Consider the following 20252-nt stretch of genomic DNA (forward strand, 5'->3'; position numbering starts at 1 on the left):
GCGACGCGATGCTATACGCGACAAATGTCCTACGTGTTTTTGGTTTTTCTCAAATCATGGAAAAGTACAGTACAATTTTGCTTGAAAGTTCATATTTAAAGTACAGACAGCAACATTCTTTCAAGTTCTTTGTACTAATAAACGATTTCTATAATGTTTATGTTTTTGTCCCACAACAATCTTTATTCACGCACTGCGGCGATCGACGCTTCTGAATAGTGGTGTCGCATCTGGTCGCCCTCAAATCAAGTGCGCGTTACGTCGCGTCTCGCCGCAGACTCTCACATAGGCCACATGTAGAGCATGCCGTTGAGTTGATCGCGTTCGTCGCGATCGCAGCGTCGCGTCGCGTCGCGTTCGTCGCTCACGCAGGACACCGCGTCAGTCTCGGGGTTGTTACAAAAATGAAACCACAATAAATATTAACATTTTTTATTTATTCAATGAATAATTCACAACATTTATTAATTCCTCAAAAGGATCACCATTTTGCTTTTCTACTTCTCTTCTCCTTAGAAATTCATAGAGCAAATCACCAATAATTGAACGATTATTATAATTGTCTTTACTAAAAAAAAAAACGTTTTAAAAAGCGCCACTGTGATTCAATCCGCTGCGTATGTGCCCCATCCTCAGCAACAAAGGGGTTATCTGGATGACTGTGATTCACCTTATAGTGGATGAATCCATGATCACCCAGGCAATCATAGGCCCGCATTGTGCCCTCAGCAACATGTTTTTGTAGGAGTGGCACCAGAATTTCTGTGGAGCGAAGATTGTCTGGACAGACTTCCAGGCGTAGATCTTCACTCCCATCCTGGATCATTCCCAGGATCCAGTGGCCTTCAATTCGACGACCTGTAAGTTAAAAAAACAGATTTAGTATGGTTGCATAATTATGCCATGAACAGAATTCAATGTCATTGTTAATTTGTTTAGTCATACCTTTATTATATTTCCGTTTCCCCTTTCGTCAATTTGTACAAATTTGCTCGGACCTCCAATCTTCCCGGCAAGTGCTTCTCTATTTTTTTGGTAGCTAAGAACTGCCTCTCTGCAGTAGTTAAACCAATCATTTATCGTTGCGCTAGAGAGGCAGTATTCTCCTTCTGTGTAGTCTTCTTTAGTGCGATCATAGCTAAATTTGTTTGCATAGGCATACATAAGGTAAAATACCTGTGGCATCGTTATTTTAATATTGTCAAACCAAGCAAGTGCCTTTGCCTCGGCTCACTTTAGATTTGGATCGGCATGGCTCTCTATTACATACAAAAAAGCCCACCGTTTTATTTGTTGAGTATTCAATCGTCATCGTTTTTTTGTGATAGTTACACATTCTTTCTTTTTTTATCATGTCTCTTTCTCGGCAAATGCCACAGCTTGCTCACGAGTGCCTAGCCTTTGATAGACTTTGACTAAGTTCCACATTGCACGCACTTCCGCCACAACTAACCCTTGCTTGAAAGGTGGTTCGTCCTCTGAACTGTCCGAACAACTTGTAGATGGCCTCGGTTCGTCCTCTGGCACGGAACGGCTCGTGGATGACCGAGGTTTGTCATCAACTACGGAACGGCTCGTGGATGGCCGAGGTTCGTCGTCAACCACGGAACGACTCGTGGATGGCCGAGGTTCGTCCTCGATCATGGAACGGGTCGTCGGTTGCTGAGCTTCGCCCTCAGCCGTAGAATGGCTTGATGTAAACTCCGCCATGGTTCCAATCAACAGCAAGAGTCAGTCGATGAGGCAGAAAAACCGATGTCCAGTACACGAGCGTAGGTCAGTCGCAAGCAATCAATCAAAGTCTAGAGTATAAGCCAAAGTCGTCAAAAAAAATTCCACAAAAACACACCACGAAGCACAGAGAGAACGAAAGAAAAAGACACATAACGCAAATACCAGAGACATTTTTTTGCGTTCCTTTTCACGGATTTGTACACCACAGACAATATACTAAAACACATTTAGTTGTCGATCGCCCATTTTAACGTTCCATTACACCGAATAACATTTATTGATTTGAGATTAGAAACATTTTTTGTCAATTTCTCGAAAAATATCCATTACCTTGTAACGAGAAGGGTAGAGTTATAATCGGGGACCCACCCTCTACCAGATTTAACCACTTTTAGCGCCGTCCGCCTGCCAAACGATACTAAAGCCAACCCGGAGCTGATCCTCCGTTGCCCCCAGGCACCTCAGAGGTCCTCTCGCGAACGGGTCTCCTATCGGCCTTTTTGGCCGAGGCTCCGCGACCACCGGAGGAAGACCCCAAGTCGTCCGCCTTCCTCTTGAGGAAGGCCTCGACCCTGTGGTCCTTCTTGCTGCGGGGCTCCCGCAGTTCCCTCACTGGATACGGACTCTCAGTCCGAGTCCGCATCCCACTCCCTATCTTGGTCTTTTTTGGTTGGGTTATTTATATTATTGTCCATATACATCCCACGAGTATAAGAGCAAATACTTGTCCATAGTGTCCATCCCTGGCAGTGGCCTCATACCGGGGCAACGCTCGACAGTCTGCTTCAATTTTTGGATGTCGTCCTTGGTCATCAGTGCTTAGTATTACACCACCGTTTCTTATTTTTTGTAGTCCACGTACCTTCAATTACATTTCTTCAGGACAAACATTTTTGGTCTCTTCACTGGTCGTGGTATTGTCTCTAGGATATATAGCGTCTGAGCTAGTTGGATGAGGCCGTATAAGGGTTCTTGTACCCTTCACCATGTCAGCAAAGGAAGTGCTTTCCTGTTTCTGTTTGAACAGGTTCTCTTCTAGCTTTTGTTTGATCTCAGTCAAGCTACTAGCAAGGTCTTCATTTTCCTTAAACGTTTGCAGGGTGGCGTAAGTTTTGGAGGACTTTATGTTTCAATGACTGATATTGCACAGCCATTTGAGAGACTCCACGTCCGACTTTAAGACATAGGCTTCTCACACTTTTCGGAGTTTATCTTGCACCAAGCATAGCCTGACTCCACACTTAGAACATGACAGTTGTTTGACCTTTGATACTTAGTTTCACCTGCCTTTTGTCCCAAAAGTTGGGAATTGGCCAAGTTGGTCACTGCGAATTTCTTTTGTTGGTCTTGGAGCAACCGGCGCCTTTATTAGTTTTGATGTGGTTGGACCCATATTTTCCGTATGTTTCTTGGTGGTTCTGAGGCGCAATAGTAAGTTTTTGGCAATGTCGTACCTGAATTTCTGCAAACTCATTATTTTTTCACTACCGATATTTCTCCGGTACCTCCAATATCCAACTATTTGTGATACATATGTCTAACATCTGTGATACCAACGCACAGTGTACCGCGTAGAACATGCTAGGTGGACAATATTATTTTATAATATTTAACGATGCTTTTATATATAAGTAGTCATATTGAGGTGTTATTAATAATTTTTGGTATGATTTATAATAAAAAACAAAATATATATATATGAAAACAAAAATAATATATTTAGAAATAATAAACTAACAAAAAAATTGCATTAAATAAATAAACCTACTATACAAATTAACTTAACCTAAACATAATCATCAGAATCATCATCAAAATCTTTTGGTGAATCGTCATCATTTTGTGGCAATGTGCGACAATATGATGACGTTTCCGGTCTTGATGCTACTGTGGTCGGGCTTACAATTAACTTTAATACCTCTGCACATATTTTTTCCGTTTTTTTTTTTGGGTAATCTCACGAAGGCTATTGATCAAGGGGTCAGATGTTATTATTAACATGGAGAGCAAGTCTCTATTCGTAGCAACACGTGAGCACTTGCGGGTGTTGTACTCCCTAAATCTGCGGTAATCTTTGTTACGTGCTTCTTGAGCCTCACACACACACTTTTGAGATGAACGAGTTTCCGTTAAGGCGTTACATACATTTCCGTCTGTCATTGTCAGAAGAAGTTCGTGTTTCACAGAGATTTAAGTATCACCAAAGTTGATAAGTGTTGGAAGAAGAGCATTAATTTCTTCCAACAATCTATTTGTCTCTGCTAACGTGAAGTCGTTCGTTTCCTTAGCAAATATAAATCTGATTGGGCGACAATACATAGTTGATGAAGGTCGAGGATTTTGCCAAATAATTTTGGACCCATCATATAACTTAAGCGGAACGAAAGAAAATACGAAAAGAAATTCGTCCGTATCTTCACTGTTCTCAAATTTCTGTTTGTATGTGCTGTGCCCAGAACTGCCATCACATCCCCATTTACTAACAAGTGTAAACTTTGAACTTACACAATATCACTATAAACCACAATGAGATGTGCACAAAAGTGTCGCTAAATTGCAACTGATTGACCGGAACGCTTGCATTAAACTCATTACCTGACTTCTTATCTTTATGACTCATCAGTTTTTCTCGGAATTTGGAGTTTGGGGGTGTTGTTTGTGTTGCAATTAAGATTCCCTGGAAACGAAAACTTGAATTTTGTCCACCTAGCATGTTCTAGGCGAAATACCGTGCAACGGTAGGTACCAGCGGTGCCTCTTTAGCTTAGTTGTATAGAGAGCCATTAGCATATCAGCTAAATCAACAACGCCCATATGGGCGTTGTATTGCTTTATAATTTGATAGATAGATAGATAGATAGATAGATAAAACATTTATTCAGACAAACAAAAAGACACCACAAAGATACACAATAAGAAAAATAAAACAAAACAAGAAGTGGGTAGAAAGAGAAACATGAAATATGAAATACAATCAGAGATTAACGGCGCGCTGCAGTGTCTTACGTTTGCACCGAATGGGAGTCCAACTCAGCATGTGTCAGGTAGAATACCTGACGCTGGTATTCTGCTGGATCCCTAAAAATGACGCACGGACGTCGAGTAGACTATTGGTGTGTGTGCTGTGTGTATTTGAAGTAAAGGTACAGTTACACATGCTAGTTAGTAGCACGAAAGCATGCTACTTTTGAGCAATTGCTACTTAGTGGTACGTGTGTCGAAACATTGCTAATAATGAGCATGCTAGTTTCGAGTTTGCTCGAAAATCGACGGTCGTGCGATTATTGGGCATGCTACCTGCAGCGCGGGTGGAAGGGGGCGTGCTTATAGCGTGTGTGAACAGATTTGCTTATTGAGCATGCTACAGTAGGTACGAAAAATACAGCGTGATACCTGCGACATTAGCGACTTCGTTTTAAAGACAGCTACAATAAATATCTGGTTGAAAAAGTTATAGTTTTTAAATATTATTAAATCGTTTGTATATAAAAATAGAATCCTTTATTTAAAAAAAAAAAAACATGTTATCGTAGAGATACTTGTGAAATGAATTCATATTTATGTTTCTTTTTTTGGTTCTTAGCTTACTTTATAAACGTTTTCCAAAGACTGGTAGAGATGTGTAATCGACTGACTGACAAATATCGATACAATATATCTATGAAAATTTCATTAACTTCATTTCAGTAGTGAGGAGTTATCTAAAAAAATTACATTTGTATCCATCGTTAATGATAATTGATACCTCAATGTCACTTCCAATTTCACTTTTGGTGGAATAGCATTTCGCATGTGCTTTCAATTTTAGATAGTAACCATTCAAACTGATGCGGTAACATGCGCAAATGATTCTTGTAACCATTAATATCTTCTTCGCGCATTTCGACTAACAATCGAGTACTTGCTCCAAGTTTTTCTCTTCTACTCAGCCAATCACGGACCCAAATCTTCCTATTCCTTGTTTTTTTCTTTCTATCTGAGAGAAGTTTTTGGACGCATTGCAACGCTACCAAAAGAATAATTCTATTCAACTCCATACGAATGGCTGTTTGATTGTCCATGGTTTTGTTTGAACTGACAGTAGCACGCTATAAAATGTCATGTGTACCGGAGTGTTTGCTTTGAGCATACTCTTTCAGAAGCATACTTAAAAGTAGCATGCTTATATCTAGCAAATGTAGACAAGTGCAGAGCATGCTCGAAACTAGTATGCTAATGAGCATACTAAAAAGCATGCTACTAACTAGCATGTGTAACTGTACCTTATGTGTTTTATGTTCTGTGTATGTGTTGTGCTTGAATGTGAACTATGATTAATATTGAAGTGTAGAAATGTGTTACTAGGTAAACTACTAGTATTAGTACTCTCAGACTACGAGTGAACCGGAATACGGCGACGAAACACCATCACGGCAAGTACCTGCTATCGCTATATTATGGACATTTTTAAACACGCCAAGATGGTCAATTGTAGATTGTTATTATTTGTACCTACATACCTACACCATTTTGAACTTTTAAGTGACATAAGACACAATAAATATCATTGACTACATTTTATTACATAATACTTACGTCTACATTTACGAATAAAGTACATAATAATATCTACCTACACTTGACCATTATGACAGTCCAAAGCCTGCAAGTGTGATGGAAAATGTTATCATTACCTACTTTGTTAATTACAATACAATCTAAAAAATGATTATTGGATAAGGCGTCTGTGCAGTAACAGTTAGTGTTGTTAACCGATAGTTTGGTCACAAAATACATTGGTGCAGAAGTCAATCGCATGCAAGTATGTTGCCTATTTCACTTTTTATACCTACGCTACGCTCGGCGACAGGTTGTTCGAGCGCGATAATTATGTACTAGGTACATTAACTTTTGTAGGTAGGTACCTATTTTGTGACTAGACGGCGCGGCGCCGCTCGTCGTCCGTGCGGTGACGCCATGACAGCATGTGTGCGTTTTGTGGTGACTATGTATTTTTACGGACAGTCCCGTAACTTAACAAGCTTATAACTTTGTGATTTTTCATGATACGGTTTTGAAATTTCGTACATAGATTCTTTACATAAAAATACTAGATAGGTGTATCAGGTCTCGCATAAACAAAAAATAACGTTGTATAGGATGGACAATTAAACCTGGATGGCGAATTAAACCTCACAGGTGGCAATAGATGACAACTTTCTGTTGCTACATAAAAAGTTATTTTAGTAATTTAGTTGGCAAAAAACTTTATGTCCTTTAATGTGCACACTCGGTCTGAAAGGGCTAAATGGCATAACTTCTTTGTGGTCATTATTATTTATTTATTCAGGCAAACCAACAACATATTTACAAATCAAATATAAGTAGTTGCTTACTTTCATACCTATGTGTTAACAGTGTAAATATGTCACTTACAGGTATGCACAACATTTACAATTATTGTCATGTACATGGCCTGTCATTTTATTATGGCACCATGAACACTGTCAGCTGACTTGTAAGTATGACCAGGCTCGCAATAATCAATTTTGATAGTTTGCATCTCATTGCAGCAATCGTTGATTAGTCTCAGTAGCCCTGAGAAAAAAAAATATTTTTTGTTTTGCGCGTTGCAATTGTCTGTTCATAAAATTACGGTTTTATAGTCTCTGCAATACATTTTTAGACGCAGAAAATACATCATTTGTTATATCAATTGCTTTTCGAGCTAATATATCCTTCATGCCACAGGGTCAATAAACTGAATATTGCTAAATGAATTTTAAACAATTTATAATGGTTCTGGGAAAGGGAAAATAATGATATATAGGATGCTTTAATATTACCTGCCAGGACTTGAATGGGGGGTAGTATTGCGTTTATAGATTACAATAGTGAAGAAATTTCGTTCCCCAGAACACTCAATTCAATTTGAGTTTAAAAAAAAATTGTGTTAATTTAACGTGTTAAAAATTAAACAAGTTAAATTAACATTGGCTCTACTCTGCATAACGTGGTTCACAAATTACGCGCGTAGTGTCGCTTCGTCAATGAAATCAACTGCTATCTCTTTCTATCTGTTCTGCAAGAGTGGCAACGCGCAACTCTACTGGATGGTTTTAAACTAATAAATTAAGTCAAATTTATACGTATTTCTTGTGTATGACAAATAATCAATCATTTATCTTGACTATTGTAATCTATATATATTTAAAATATCCCGTACACAGACACTGTATAAAAACAAAGGAGACCGTTCCGACTGCAACTCCTACCGGGGTATATCGCTCCTCTCTGTCCCTGGGAAGATATTTGCCAGAGTTCTTCTCAACCGGCTTTTACCAGTCTCCGAAGCCATATTGCCAGAAACTCAGTTTGGGTTTCGACCTAACAGGGGCACCGGCGAAGCCATCTTTTCCATCAGGCAACTCCAGGAAAAAGCCGAGAACAAGGCCAACCTTTGTGTATGTGCTTCGTGGACTTAGAAAAAGCTTTTGACTGCGTGCCGAGGGAAGCCCTCTGGACTTTACTGGCAAAATTAGGTTGTCCTGAGAAGTTTGTGAAAATGATTCGCCTTCTGCACGACGAGATGACCTGCTGTGTTACCTATAATGGTGACCAGTCAGAGTTCTTTCCTGTCACCTGTGGGGTCAAACAAGGTGTGTGCTTGCGCCAACACTGTTTGCTCTCTACTTTTCTGTCGTTGTCAGTGACAGCACTCAAACAAACTTCTGCTGGAATCAAAATACGTTTCAGGACTGATGGGGGACTTTTCAACCTGGCCAGATTAAAAGCATATACTAAAGTATCTCATGCTCTTATAACGGAGATCATGTATGCTGATGATCTGTGTTTTGTTACCAACTCTGCACAAGAGCTCCAGAACCTGATGACTAACCTTCAGGAAGTCTGTTGTCGTTTCGGTCTAAAAATCAGTGTTAAGAAAACTGAGGTAATGGCAATCGACTCTCAAGGAGCTACAGAACCTATCAAGGTAAACATTGGCGATACTGAGCTGAAGCAAGTGAATACCTTCAAATATCTGGGCAGCACAATTACATCCAAGTGTGACCTTGATACCGAAATAAACCATCGCATTGGCGCTGCATCAGCTGCTTTCGGTAAATTACGAGCCAAGGTCTTACACACATATGATTTGAAGCTTTCGACAAAAATCTCCGTTTACAAGGCCACAGTTCTCCCAAATCTTTTATACTCGGCTGAAACATGGGTCCTCTATCGGAAACATATACGGGCGCTGGACCGATTTCATCTAAAGTGCATAAGAGACATTCTGAAAATCAAATGGTCGGATCGGATTAGAAATACCGAAGTGCTACGACGCGCGAATGTCTGCGGCATAGAAGCATACCTGATGCGGCGACAGCTCAGATGGTGCGGTCATGTTTTACGCATGGATGATGATAGGGTGGCCAAACGCATCTTCTTTTCTGAACTCCAGAACGGCAGACGGAAACAAGGTGGCCAGTTCTTACGCTTCAAGGATGTTCAGAAAAGACACATGAAAAGGTGCAACATTGATCCTCAGAACTGGGAGACAAAAGCCATTAATTGCCGCCCTGAATGGAGAGGCCTACTTAAAAATGCGATCAAAGATTTCGAAGAGCAAAGGAAATCTCTGCCGCTAATATGTCTGCTGTGTGCCCTTTAGGTTGCAAATATTTTATAAATCTCTCATAAATTTTACCATCATGTACATACCTCACAATGAACACTAACTGTTGAATTGTAGAACAATCGGTAGTCTCATCTGATTGAATAGCAACAAAGTTGGATTTTTTAATTTGTTGTTGTATTTCACATATGCAAACCTCGTAGATCGCGTCTAAAATGTCGTTTTGAATTGATTTTTAAAAACGGAGCTGCTGGTTAAATGCTGCTTCATGGCCAAATCAATCTCGGCTACAAAATCTACCAAACCTCTATATGTATATTCAGGGATTCCGAAGACTCATCGTGGCCTCGTAAAGCAATTTGAAATGCACCACAAAATAGTACACAATCTATTAATCTTCGTAAAATATACCTGTTTTCGTCGACACGGTCATTGAACTCGCGGATAGACTTTCGGTACGCGGAATCTAGAGATTTACGAATAATCTTGTCGTCCGATAGACGCTAATTGCAGTTCATTCAACAAATGGTACCGAGATTGTGAATGTTTTTTCATTTTAATTGAAAGATGAGCTAGGTCTTCAACGCCCGTTTCAGTCCAAGCAGTCTCACCTCCGCCGGCCGAGCCCGCTTCAAACAAAAGACACGGAAAACAAAATAATTTGTTACTCACATCACAACCACACAACCACGGTGTTTTCACATATTGTTCGGATTTAAACACACGCGTATATGTTTTCCTTTTTGTGGTACATTTTTGCGTAAGGCGTGGCGGTCCCTTTGCCTTCAATTCAAGCCGAATTTGTAAGGTTTTTTCACAGTTTTTAATGAACTTCACATTATGATTGTCCATTTTAACACTCACTTTAATAGTAATAAGTAACAAGTACAATCTATTTCAACACGTATGTGATTATTAATTTAAAAAATCCCAAATTAGTAATTACATTCGCCGTTCGCGCGCATGCATGATCTGTCATCTGTTTGTTTATATCAGAGTGGCAACGTCGCGCGCAATCGCTGTCGGGCGCGCGCGATTGGTAAAATAGACCGACCGGCAACGTCGCGTGAGCGGCGCTCCAAAATTGGCTATTTTTGCATAGAAAATCTTTTGTATCACGCGCAGGCCTATGGCGAAATTTCTCTTTCACTCCTGTTGGATTTCTTTGTTTCATTGGAGCGCAATCGCGAGCGCTCCGCTTCGCGCGTTACCTATGACATGATGGTGTATGCCGTGTATGGTATGACGGGTGTGGGCTGTGGGATGGGTAGGTAATGTGTAAAGGTCTTTTTTTTTTAATTAGTATTTACAGTAGTTATTTACAATAGTTTTTGAATAAGTAATAATATTAGTAATTAATTTAAGGAGTTTAATTTTATTATTAAGTAGGTACCTACATTTTTTATGAGAGGAAGTTCACTGCACCAGCGCTCCTTAGGGCGAGCCGCCTCTGGTCTTATTGATTGGACTAAAATGAAAAATGTTAATGAAGGGAACCTAAATTATTACCTAATTTGAGTTCTCATAAATATTTTACTCACTTAAAAAAAGTATGGCGACTATTTCTATATCTTCCGTTCTTTTTTTCTTAACTAAGCATTTACTGTCTTTAATTAGCTGACCAGCCAAGTATCCGCTACAAAAGTTTCCATAAAGCGTTTTATCTAAAGTATTAAAGACAGTAAATATTTTTTGTCCTTAATTTAAAGAACATAATGTAATATTTGTTTTAATAATAATTACATTACATTTTATACCGTGCTTAAGCTCATGTCAGTACCGTAACTATTTATTTAACTTCGAGTCGGGGGTGTCTTTTATTATGTGTCCATGACTATAATCGAATGTAATCTGCTGTGTCTAAGCATTTCTTTGGAAGAATGTCGTGATCTGAAATTAAACAAACCATAATTAGATTTAAATATATCGACCTATCCCTAGAATAAAGTTACTTTTGCATAATTGTGACTTTAGAGGAGAGCGATTTGAAATTTGCCAAGAACAAAATCAGTCATAACATTTTTATTAATTGTTCTATTTGATTAATTATTTTTCTAAACATGTAAAATACTATTTAGCATTGTTTGTCATAACAATATGAGATAAAAAACTGTTATTTTTGTCATTTGCAGTGTTTATGTTCATATTTGACTATTTAATATGGAAATGCCTGCGTCGTATGTATACATATAACTTTATTCTTGGTAAAACTGATAGCCACATGTGTACGTGTAACTTTGTTCTATGTACATAAGTATTGTGTTCATAAGTTATATGTGATAACATGGGATAATATACCGTAAAATGCTGCAACTTTGCCCTAGTTTTGTCGTAATATGTAAGTATTTTGAAGAATTACGACTTAATCTAAACTTTGCGTCGATGGGGATAAAGCTTAGTTTAATGGGCTCCAAAAGCGTACTTACTACGTTTTTCATTTTATTTTAGTTTTTAATAATCATACATTTAATCAATAGGCAAAGTTGGGCCAAATAACTGTAACATTGCCTACTGGAATTTTGACAGTCCAAACGACGTAAATACATAATTCTTGCACAGTAACTTTGACTTTATTAGTACTACTTTAGGACGAGAATCTCAAAACAGTCACGTTTTACCTAAACTGCTGGATATAAGGCTAGGCAATGTTGTATTCAACTTTGCTCGTAGTTTCATACATTATTTGAAATGGCATAGGGTTGTCACAAAATAAACACGGTGCATTAAAATAATCATTTTATGTAGATAAATCTTTCTTAAAAAATCACAAAAAATTAACTTAAAATTATTCCGTTTTCAGACTTAGTCTCATAAAATAATTGACAAAAATCAATAGGTAACGACGAAAATAACAAATGACTACCCAGTTAGTAGTTCTTTGTTATTTTCGCGCATACAGCTTTTATATTCAGCAAATAAAAAATCAATATTAACTATAAGTATGTAGTTAAATTCTTAGTAAGAATTCTCAAAAAAAAATCCTGAAAGTTTAATAAAATAGGCAATTAAAGTGATACCTAACACTGGTCAACAGCATTTTTGCAAGAAAGGTGAAACATACAATTTCTTGCAGATTATTTGTCACCGAATCGAACACTCATCATTATAATATTTTATGCGTTCTTAATAGATTATTACTTAGTTACTTACTTCTTATAAATTCGTCTTAATTTGGTTTTATCAGCCTTATCTTACTGATATTGATGTTCAGTTTAAAATGATAAAATAAAAATTAAATAAAAAAATCCCCATTGCAAAAAGCTATCATTTAATAAGTTTAAAATAATACCCGTAGCTATACTTGCACGGAGAGGTACCGCTTCAGTAGGTAATATTATTATTGCTTAACTTAGCGGTACCTACCCCTTCGTGCAAGTAAAGCGACTGGTATTATTTTAAACTTTTTAAAGATACCTAGCATTTTGTTTAAAACTTATTATCTGGTCCCGTTCCGTCAAATATTTATTAATTCGATTAATTAAACTACAAGCATCGAATTAATAAATATTTGACATTGGAATTTTGCAGTCAATGTTAAATTTTAATTCACCACGGCGACCAACGAGAGGTTTTGGTAATTTTTTTTCAATGTCGAGCCGTGTAATGGTCGATACGTCATCAACCAGGGGCCAAGAAAAAAATCCTTTTGAGTTCTTCCTCAAATATTTTGCAATAAATTCATTACCGTAAAATGAGGCTACTTTGCTCCATGAAGGTAAATATGCTCCAAATTTAAAAAAAGATTATTTCGATTAAATCTCTTAATATACGGAGATGTTTAAAAATTTTTGAACGCGTCCGATATATGTTTTATAAGATTGGCAACACTGAATAAGCACTTCCGGTTTTTGACATTTCTTTTCTTCGTTAGCAGCCATTAACAACAGACGAGCGATTCTTAAAAAAAAAAATAGTCTGCAAAATCCACCTTCATCGACGAATATACTCAGATATTTGAGGTAAGGAGAGTTTAATGTAAGTAGGTATGTAATTAGCTAACAATTTCAACTAATATTTAGAAAATATGTGCATTAATTTGGATTTCTAACCTCTTTTACTTTCTTGTGCCTACTTTGCGCCATGTTTGGGGATATTTTGCTCCTGGAGCAAAGTTACAATTGAAATTGCGTTTGAATACTTGCTAATAGTAACTGTCACATAGCTCATACTAAATTCAAATAGTTTTTTTTTTTTTTATAGGAAAATGCCTCGGAATTATGTAAGGAAAATGCCTAAAAGAAATTATAAAAATTATTCACAAGAGGCTCTTCGAGATTGTCTAGCAGCAATAGAAAATAAAGAATTAACGCAAAGGAAGGCTAGTGAAATATATAGGATTCCACGAAGGACTATTATAAACCAAATTAGGCTCTTACGACGCAACGAAACACCAAGGCCGCCTGGAGCACCTACAACATTCACGGAGGAAGAAGAAAAAATTTTCGTATCGTGCATACAAAAATTGAGCGAGCATGGTTTTCCTCTTACAAGTTTCGATTTGCGTATTGTAATACAATCTTATCTGGACAAGATTGGGAGAAGAGTTCCCAAGTTTAAAAACAACTGCCCAGGCTTGGAATGGGTGTCGAGTTTTTTGAAAAGAAATGCTGAATTGTCACAGCGCCTCGCTGCTAATATAAAGCGCAGTAGAGCTGGCACTGATCGGGAAACTCTTTCAGATTATATTCAAAATTTAGCAGAGGTGTTAAAAGATGTTCCACCAGAAAATATTTGGAATTACGATGAGACGAATTTATGTGATGACCCTGGGCAAAAAAAGATTTTGACGAGAAGAGGCACCAAATACCCCGAAATTATAAGAGATACATCCAAAAGTTCTACATCGATCATGTTTGCTGGAAGTGCTGAAGGAGAATTACTTCCGCCATACGTCGTCTATAAATCTAAGCAGCTATGGAATACTTGGACAGAAAATGGGCCGAAAAATACTCGCTACAATTGTAGTCCTTCCGGATGGTTCGACATGAACATATTCAATGACTGGTTTTTCGCACTTGTACTGCCAAAGCTCAAAAAACAGGAAGGCCCTAAAGTCCTCATAGGCGACAATCTATCGTCACATATTTCGGTAGATGTTCTTAAAGCTTGCAAAGAAAATAACATACGGTTCGTGTGTCTTCCTCCGAACAGCACCCACTTGACGCAACCACTCGATGTCGCCTTCTTTCATCCAATGAAAGTTGCATGGCGGAAAATTCTAACGACATGGAAGCAGTGCGAACAAGGCATACGGGAAAAAACTGTTCAAAAGAGCAGTTTTCCAGTCTTACTTAAAAAACTTCTTGCGGATTTAGAAGAAAATAGAAAAGAAAACTTAAAATCCGGTTTCAGGAAATGTGGGATTTATCCGACCAATGCAAATGCCTTATTAGAGAGATTGCCTAAACCTGTTGATAAGACTGCGGCAGAAAATTCTTTTTTGGAAACACTTCAAGCCAAGAGAGTGGAATGGACTGGAGGCGTTAACCCGAAAAGACGACGAACGAAACTCAACATAGTTCCGGGAAGAAGTGTCACGGAGCTGATAGACAGTTCACTGGCGGACAAAGAAAACGAGGAGCCATGTCTTGAAATGGAAGCCCAGGCCTCGACTTCAGAACCTCGTCGTACAAGAATTCATAGCGACAGTACATATGCCGAGAGTGAAATATCTCTTCATGACTCTTCAAACGATGAAACAATGAATGATATGCTGGAGACAATGTCAGAAGAAGAGACAACCGTAGACAATGCCAGGGAAAGTTCTAAAACAAAAAAATTTAAACCACTCATAAAGGCCGAAGGAGAATATGTAGCTTTCACATACGAAGGGGAAGTCTTCCCAGGCATCATCACGAAAATCAATGATAAAGGACCGTACATATCCTCAATGAAAAGGTCTCTCAAATATTGGAAATGGCCAAAACCAAAGGATGAGATCCAATACACTTGGAATGAAGTTCTTGGATGTATATCTGCACCGAAGAAAATTGGTCGACGTGAATTTTATACTGTTCCTGATCTCGATCAAATTTGGGGGACCTAAGATCTCAATAATTATTAAAAATATGATTGTTCATCCTCATAAGTTTTTTTAGAAGGTATTTTTAGTTCTTTTTTTTCACGTTTCTAATGTCTAGCGTTAGAAATTCTTATTTTTATGTTATTTCTAAAAGTTTACATGTTTCTAGAGATTTATGTAGCCTTTGGTGGTTTTGATAGTTTATTAGACTTAAGAGAAAATGATTCTAAGACTGATTTATCTGAAAGTACAAATAAAAAATGTTCCTTATGTTGTTTATTTTGAGTTTTATTTCATTCAAACTACATCAGTATGACGAGAAAGACTCAAAAGTTGATGCATCGCTATTTATTTTTGGAGCAATTTAACAGCTGAGGCTGTTAACTTTGTCCCTGTTTCTTAAATGTGCCTGTTTTAGTACAAGTTAAATGTAGGAGCAATGTTTCCGAAAGGGTGGGTAACATTGCTCCACTTTTAAATAAAAAAAAATAAAATAAATAAATTAAATAATTATGTTTGTCATTTTAAATATTGGATCCAGAAGGATCAATGAGTCATGTAAAATTTTCTGAAAAGCCGTATCAAAGAGGTATTTTGCGTGAGTAACACATATTAAATTTTGGAGCAAAAACCGGAGCAAAGTAACCTCATTTTACGGTATCTTTATAATCAATTATTTTACCCACGTAATATTTGGCATTTTTGCCACTCAAAAATTTAACCAAAGCATAATCTCCAATTGCTGGGTTATCATCAGATGGGTTATCATTTTCTTCCATTAAATTGTCCAGTGAAGTAATTTCTTCCAAATCGCTACCATGGAAGCTGGCTGTGTCGCTATTAGAGGGCACAAACGGACCATCGTCAGAATCATCGTGTAAAGAGTATGGTGAAGATATTGAGGAGCTGCTGTTATCCTGATCGTTTTGCGTATCTGATGGTTTTATAACTTCGTTGGAAAGTATTTTTACCTGGTTTCGTGAAACTATATTATTTTTATCAGCAGGCGTTGTATAGAACAAAAAGCGGTCTTGAGAAATATGTAAATTGTCGATTACAGAGGTGCTAGTGCCAGGGCGAATAGCGGAGTTAATATTGACGTTTTCGTGGGTTTTCGATGGCTTATTATTACCTCTAGATACTCGTAAATTATTGGAACTCAATCTGAAATCATCTGTAGACACTGATTCTCCCGGTTTGGTACAAATTTTTTATTACGCTGTTTTGTTGTGTTACTGGTGGATGGTGACCTACACTCCTTTAAAAAATCTATGAGTGTTTCATTGAAGGTCGTTTGTGGTTCCCGATTTTCTTTATAGTCTGGAAGTTTCCTTAATACTGCTTCTGGACGTAAAGGATATATGCCTGTTGCTCTGAAGCCGTTTCTAATAGTTTGTTGTGAATTTATTTTTATAGTATCAATTAGTGATCGGAGTAATTCTGGGAATATTTGCTTGTTAAGGGAATTTGCTGATGGATGTCTGACTTTCCAATCGAGAAGAATATTCTTCCAAGCCCTTTTTAACGGTCTAAAAAAAGAAACATCTAAGGGTTGAGTGTCATGGGTAGAGTTTGGAGGTAAGAATACAAATCTAATATTGTTTTCCTGGCATTTAGTTATAATGTCTATGTTCAAATGTGACGATAAATTATCTCCAATTAGTACCTTGGGTTCTTGGTTTTGTTGTGCCCAGGGTAAAATAATGTTATCGAACCAGTCCTCGAAACAATCAGCATCAAACCATCCAGACTTAGTTTTATTGAATCTGGCACCAGGTGGCCCACCTTCACACCAATTTGTCCACAAATGTATGGATTTATAAACTACGTAGGGTGGGAAAACTTCTCCTGATGCCGTGGCAGCAAACATAATAGAAATCGTAGTTTTTGAATTATTAAGGATTTTGTTAGGATACTTGGTACCTCTTTTAAATATACATTTCTGAGACCCTGGGTCATCTGATAAATTAGTCTCGTCGTAGTTTACAATATTATTTGGCTCAATATTTGCAAGGCTTTTTTTTAGATTTTCAAAGTACTCTTCATACTCACTGTAGGTTTTCGCGGCACGTGAAGACTTTATATTTTGCGTCGATCTCAATGTTAATCTTTCCTTATGGCGACTCAAAAACTCGCGAACCCACCTTTCACCTGGTAATTTGTGCTCAAAAATCCAGGATTTGTTATTCTTCACTAAATATCTATGTACGATCATACGTAGCTCGAGACGAGTCAGTGGACAGCCATATTCTCCACAAAGTATTAGGGCATTTGCTATTTTACTCTCTTCTTCTTCGCTTAATCGAATGGGGCAACCAATTTTTTTCATGTGAAGCATTTTTACTTTATTAACAATAGTTCGCCGGGGGATCCCAAATTGCTTTTCTGCCTGGTAACTAGTTAAGTTTTTATTTTTTACGAGCTCAACGGCAACATTAAGAAGATTATCTTCATAATCTTTGTATCGCCTGGACCCAGGCTTTCTTCTATTGCTCATTTTGTATCTAAAAAGAATGAAATCAGAATTGATATATGAACAGTTAATTGAAATAAGTCTTAACTCAGAGAAAATAAACTATCATTTTATGTAGGTAAAACACAGAAATTTAGTACATTATGGCTAATATATTATTTTACGAAATTTAGATCAGTTGAAGCATTTATAAGTTACAGTAGGTAAATAATAATTATGAACAAAATACAACTTCACAATTCAACAATAAACAAAATAGGTAGTTACGTATTCCACGTTGTGACAACCCTACTTCAGGCAAAGTTATGCACACTAGTCGATAATGAGTGTGACAACTTTGCCTAAACATTTATAACAATTTTATTCGTAACAATAAACACTCAACACCTTTTTAGAACTATAGAACAACCCACAAATAACATATCAACATCGAAACTTTAGCAAAATACAAATTAATTATGGACTTACTGTAAAAGTTAATCGGGCAATTTCCAAACCACCTACCGCTCGCTGTGTTTGACATAGCACTGTTAAGCGGTTTCAATGAAATTAAACATGGCGAATGGTTTTTTGAGTTGCCAGTTAAAGATTTAAATAGCTACCAATAATCAGATGTTGCTACATGACATATTTCAAAAGATATTAGTAAGTTCTTTAAATAGGCAAAGTTAGATTTGAGAGGTAATGTTGCAGCATTTTACGGTATTAATAAAAAACAAAATTTTTTGTTAAACATTTATTTTTTAGAATTCAATGTAGCTGTGTAATTATATTAGAGTAACATAATTATATTTTCTTATAATAATTAGTACCCGTTTTATTAGGAACTATACATTAAAACATATCAATAAAGAGTATAAAACTTTAAAAACAATTAACAAAGTAGGTAGGCAGTAAGCTCAAAAAACTCAAACTCAATTATTTTTTTCATAATTGTATTAAAAATCAAAATATAAATCTTCCAATCAACAATAACCAATCAAAAGTCATCAAAAAACAAAATTTTTAGTTAAACATTTATTTTTTAGAATGCAATGTAGCCGTGTAACTATATTAGAGTAACATAATTATATTTTCTTATAATAATTAGAAAAGTACCCGTTTTATTTAGGAACTATTAACAAAGTATGCAAAAAACTCAAAAAACTCAAACTCAAACTCAATTTTTTTTATAATTGTATTAAAAATCAAAATATAAATCTTCCAATCAACAATAACCAATCAAAAGACATGTGAAAGTAGGTTATAAAAAGAAAAAAATCTTAGTACATATTAAAATATTGCTGATATTATTCTTCACTATCGCTACTAACAACATCATTATTTTCATTGTTATTCCATGGTAAAGATCTAAAGAAATCTGCATGTTGAGATGGTATAATTCCTAAATTAACTAAACTAATGAGATTAAGGCGGCCAACTTTCCGAAAACTGAATGCGGGACTTAACCTTTCGTGAAAAAAAAAGGGGGGGGGGGGGCATTGAAAAATGATCGGACGGAACTGATAAGATAAAAACCATAAGCAAAAAGCTATAATTTAACCTATCAATATCGTGTCACAGCGTGCACTAATGTCTTATTTTCAAAATCATTAGGCCTCACGAGTTCAGTAGAAATAAAGAGAACGAGATTATATTATAGGTAATCTGTGTTCCTGCACTGTTGAGCGTGCGCGCAGGTGGGTGTTGTGTAGTTCAGAAGCGTGGTAGAAAAATAGGGATACGGGACATGCGGGACGCATACAACGTTTTGCGGGACTATTTTACTAATAATTTCAAAACGGGATTTCGTCAAGCATTGCGGGACGGTCCCGCAGAATGCGGGACGGTTGGCCGCCTTAAATGAGATCCTTATATTTGTCTTTGGATAACTTGAGTGGCATTTTATAAGCTACTTCTAAAGTCGGTAAAGAAGATACAGCATTGCGGCGGGTATTTGAAGTTATAGTAACAGTTTTATACTCGGTTTCTGTATGATCACATTTATACAGTAGCTTGTTAGGTTCTAATTTATCGACAAATACTTCTTTCACACAGTTCCACGTTACTTTAACCCCTTCTGTGTTTTTACTCCATACCTTATTATTCACGTGAGATTTTAATTCAAAGAAATGATTCTTTGTCATGTTCCGGACTTCATACGGTTCTCCTGTACATTTAGCCCAGCGGACAAGCAAACGCCATTCGTCCGGAGTATATATTGTTTTTTTTGCAGCCTCTTTTTCTATGAGAGCGTGCACGCTATCCCCCTCGTTTTGTGTGTGCCCTTTTTCCAGAAACCTATGTTTTATTGACACATTAAATTTTTTGGCACAGTAAGTGTAAAGAAAGAACACAAAACGGTTTCTATTTTGCCCGGCGCAGTTGTCCGACCAAAAGCGAAATTCCTTAACACCATTTTGTACATT

At 37.0% G+C, this 20252-nt stretch overlaps 1 protein-coding gene and 1 long non-coding RNA gene across 2 annotated transcripts; one reads left to right on the forward strand and one right to left on the reverse strand.

Moving 5' to 3' along the window:
* Nucleotides 1–416: 416 nt before the first annotated feature.
* LOC124635621 lies at nt 417–2725 on the reverse strand. The gene is made up of 2 exons (XR_006985041.1): nt 946–2725; nt 417–858 (listed from the first exon to the last, which is right to left on the reverse strand). It is a non-coding gene; the product is annotated as an uncharacterized LOC124635621 (long non-coding RNA).
* Nucleotides 2726–13046: 10321 nt separating this feature from the next.
* Nucleotides 13047–15650, forward strand: LOC124635613 (MFS-type transporter clz9-like). The gene is made up of 2 exons (XM_047171543.1): nt 13047–13308; nt 13550–15650. Exon 2 carries the CDS (start codon nt 13554–13556, stop codon nt 15393–15395), a length of 1842 nt encoding a protein of 613 aa, XP_047027499.1. The 5' UTR covers nt 13047–13308; nt 13550–13553; the 3' UTR covers nt 15396–15650.
* Nucleotides 15651–20252: the final 4602 nt, after the last annotated feature.

The sequence above is a fragment of the Helicoverpa zea genome, chromosome 13 (assembly GCF_022581195.2).
Source record: "Helicoverpa zea isolate HzStark_Cry1AcR chromosome 13, ilHelZeax1.1, whole genome shotgun sequence".
In the NCBI taxonomy this organism is placed as follows: Eukaryota; Metazoa; Arthropoda; class Insecta; order Lepidoptera; family Noctuidae; genus Helicoverpa; species Helicoverpa zea.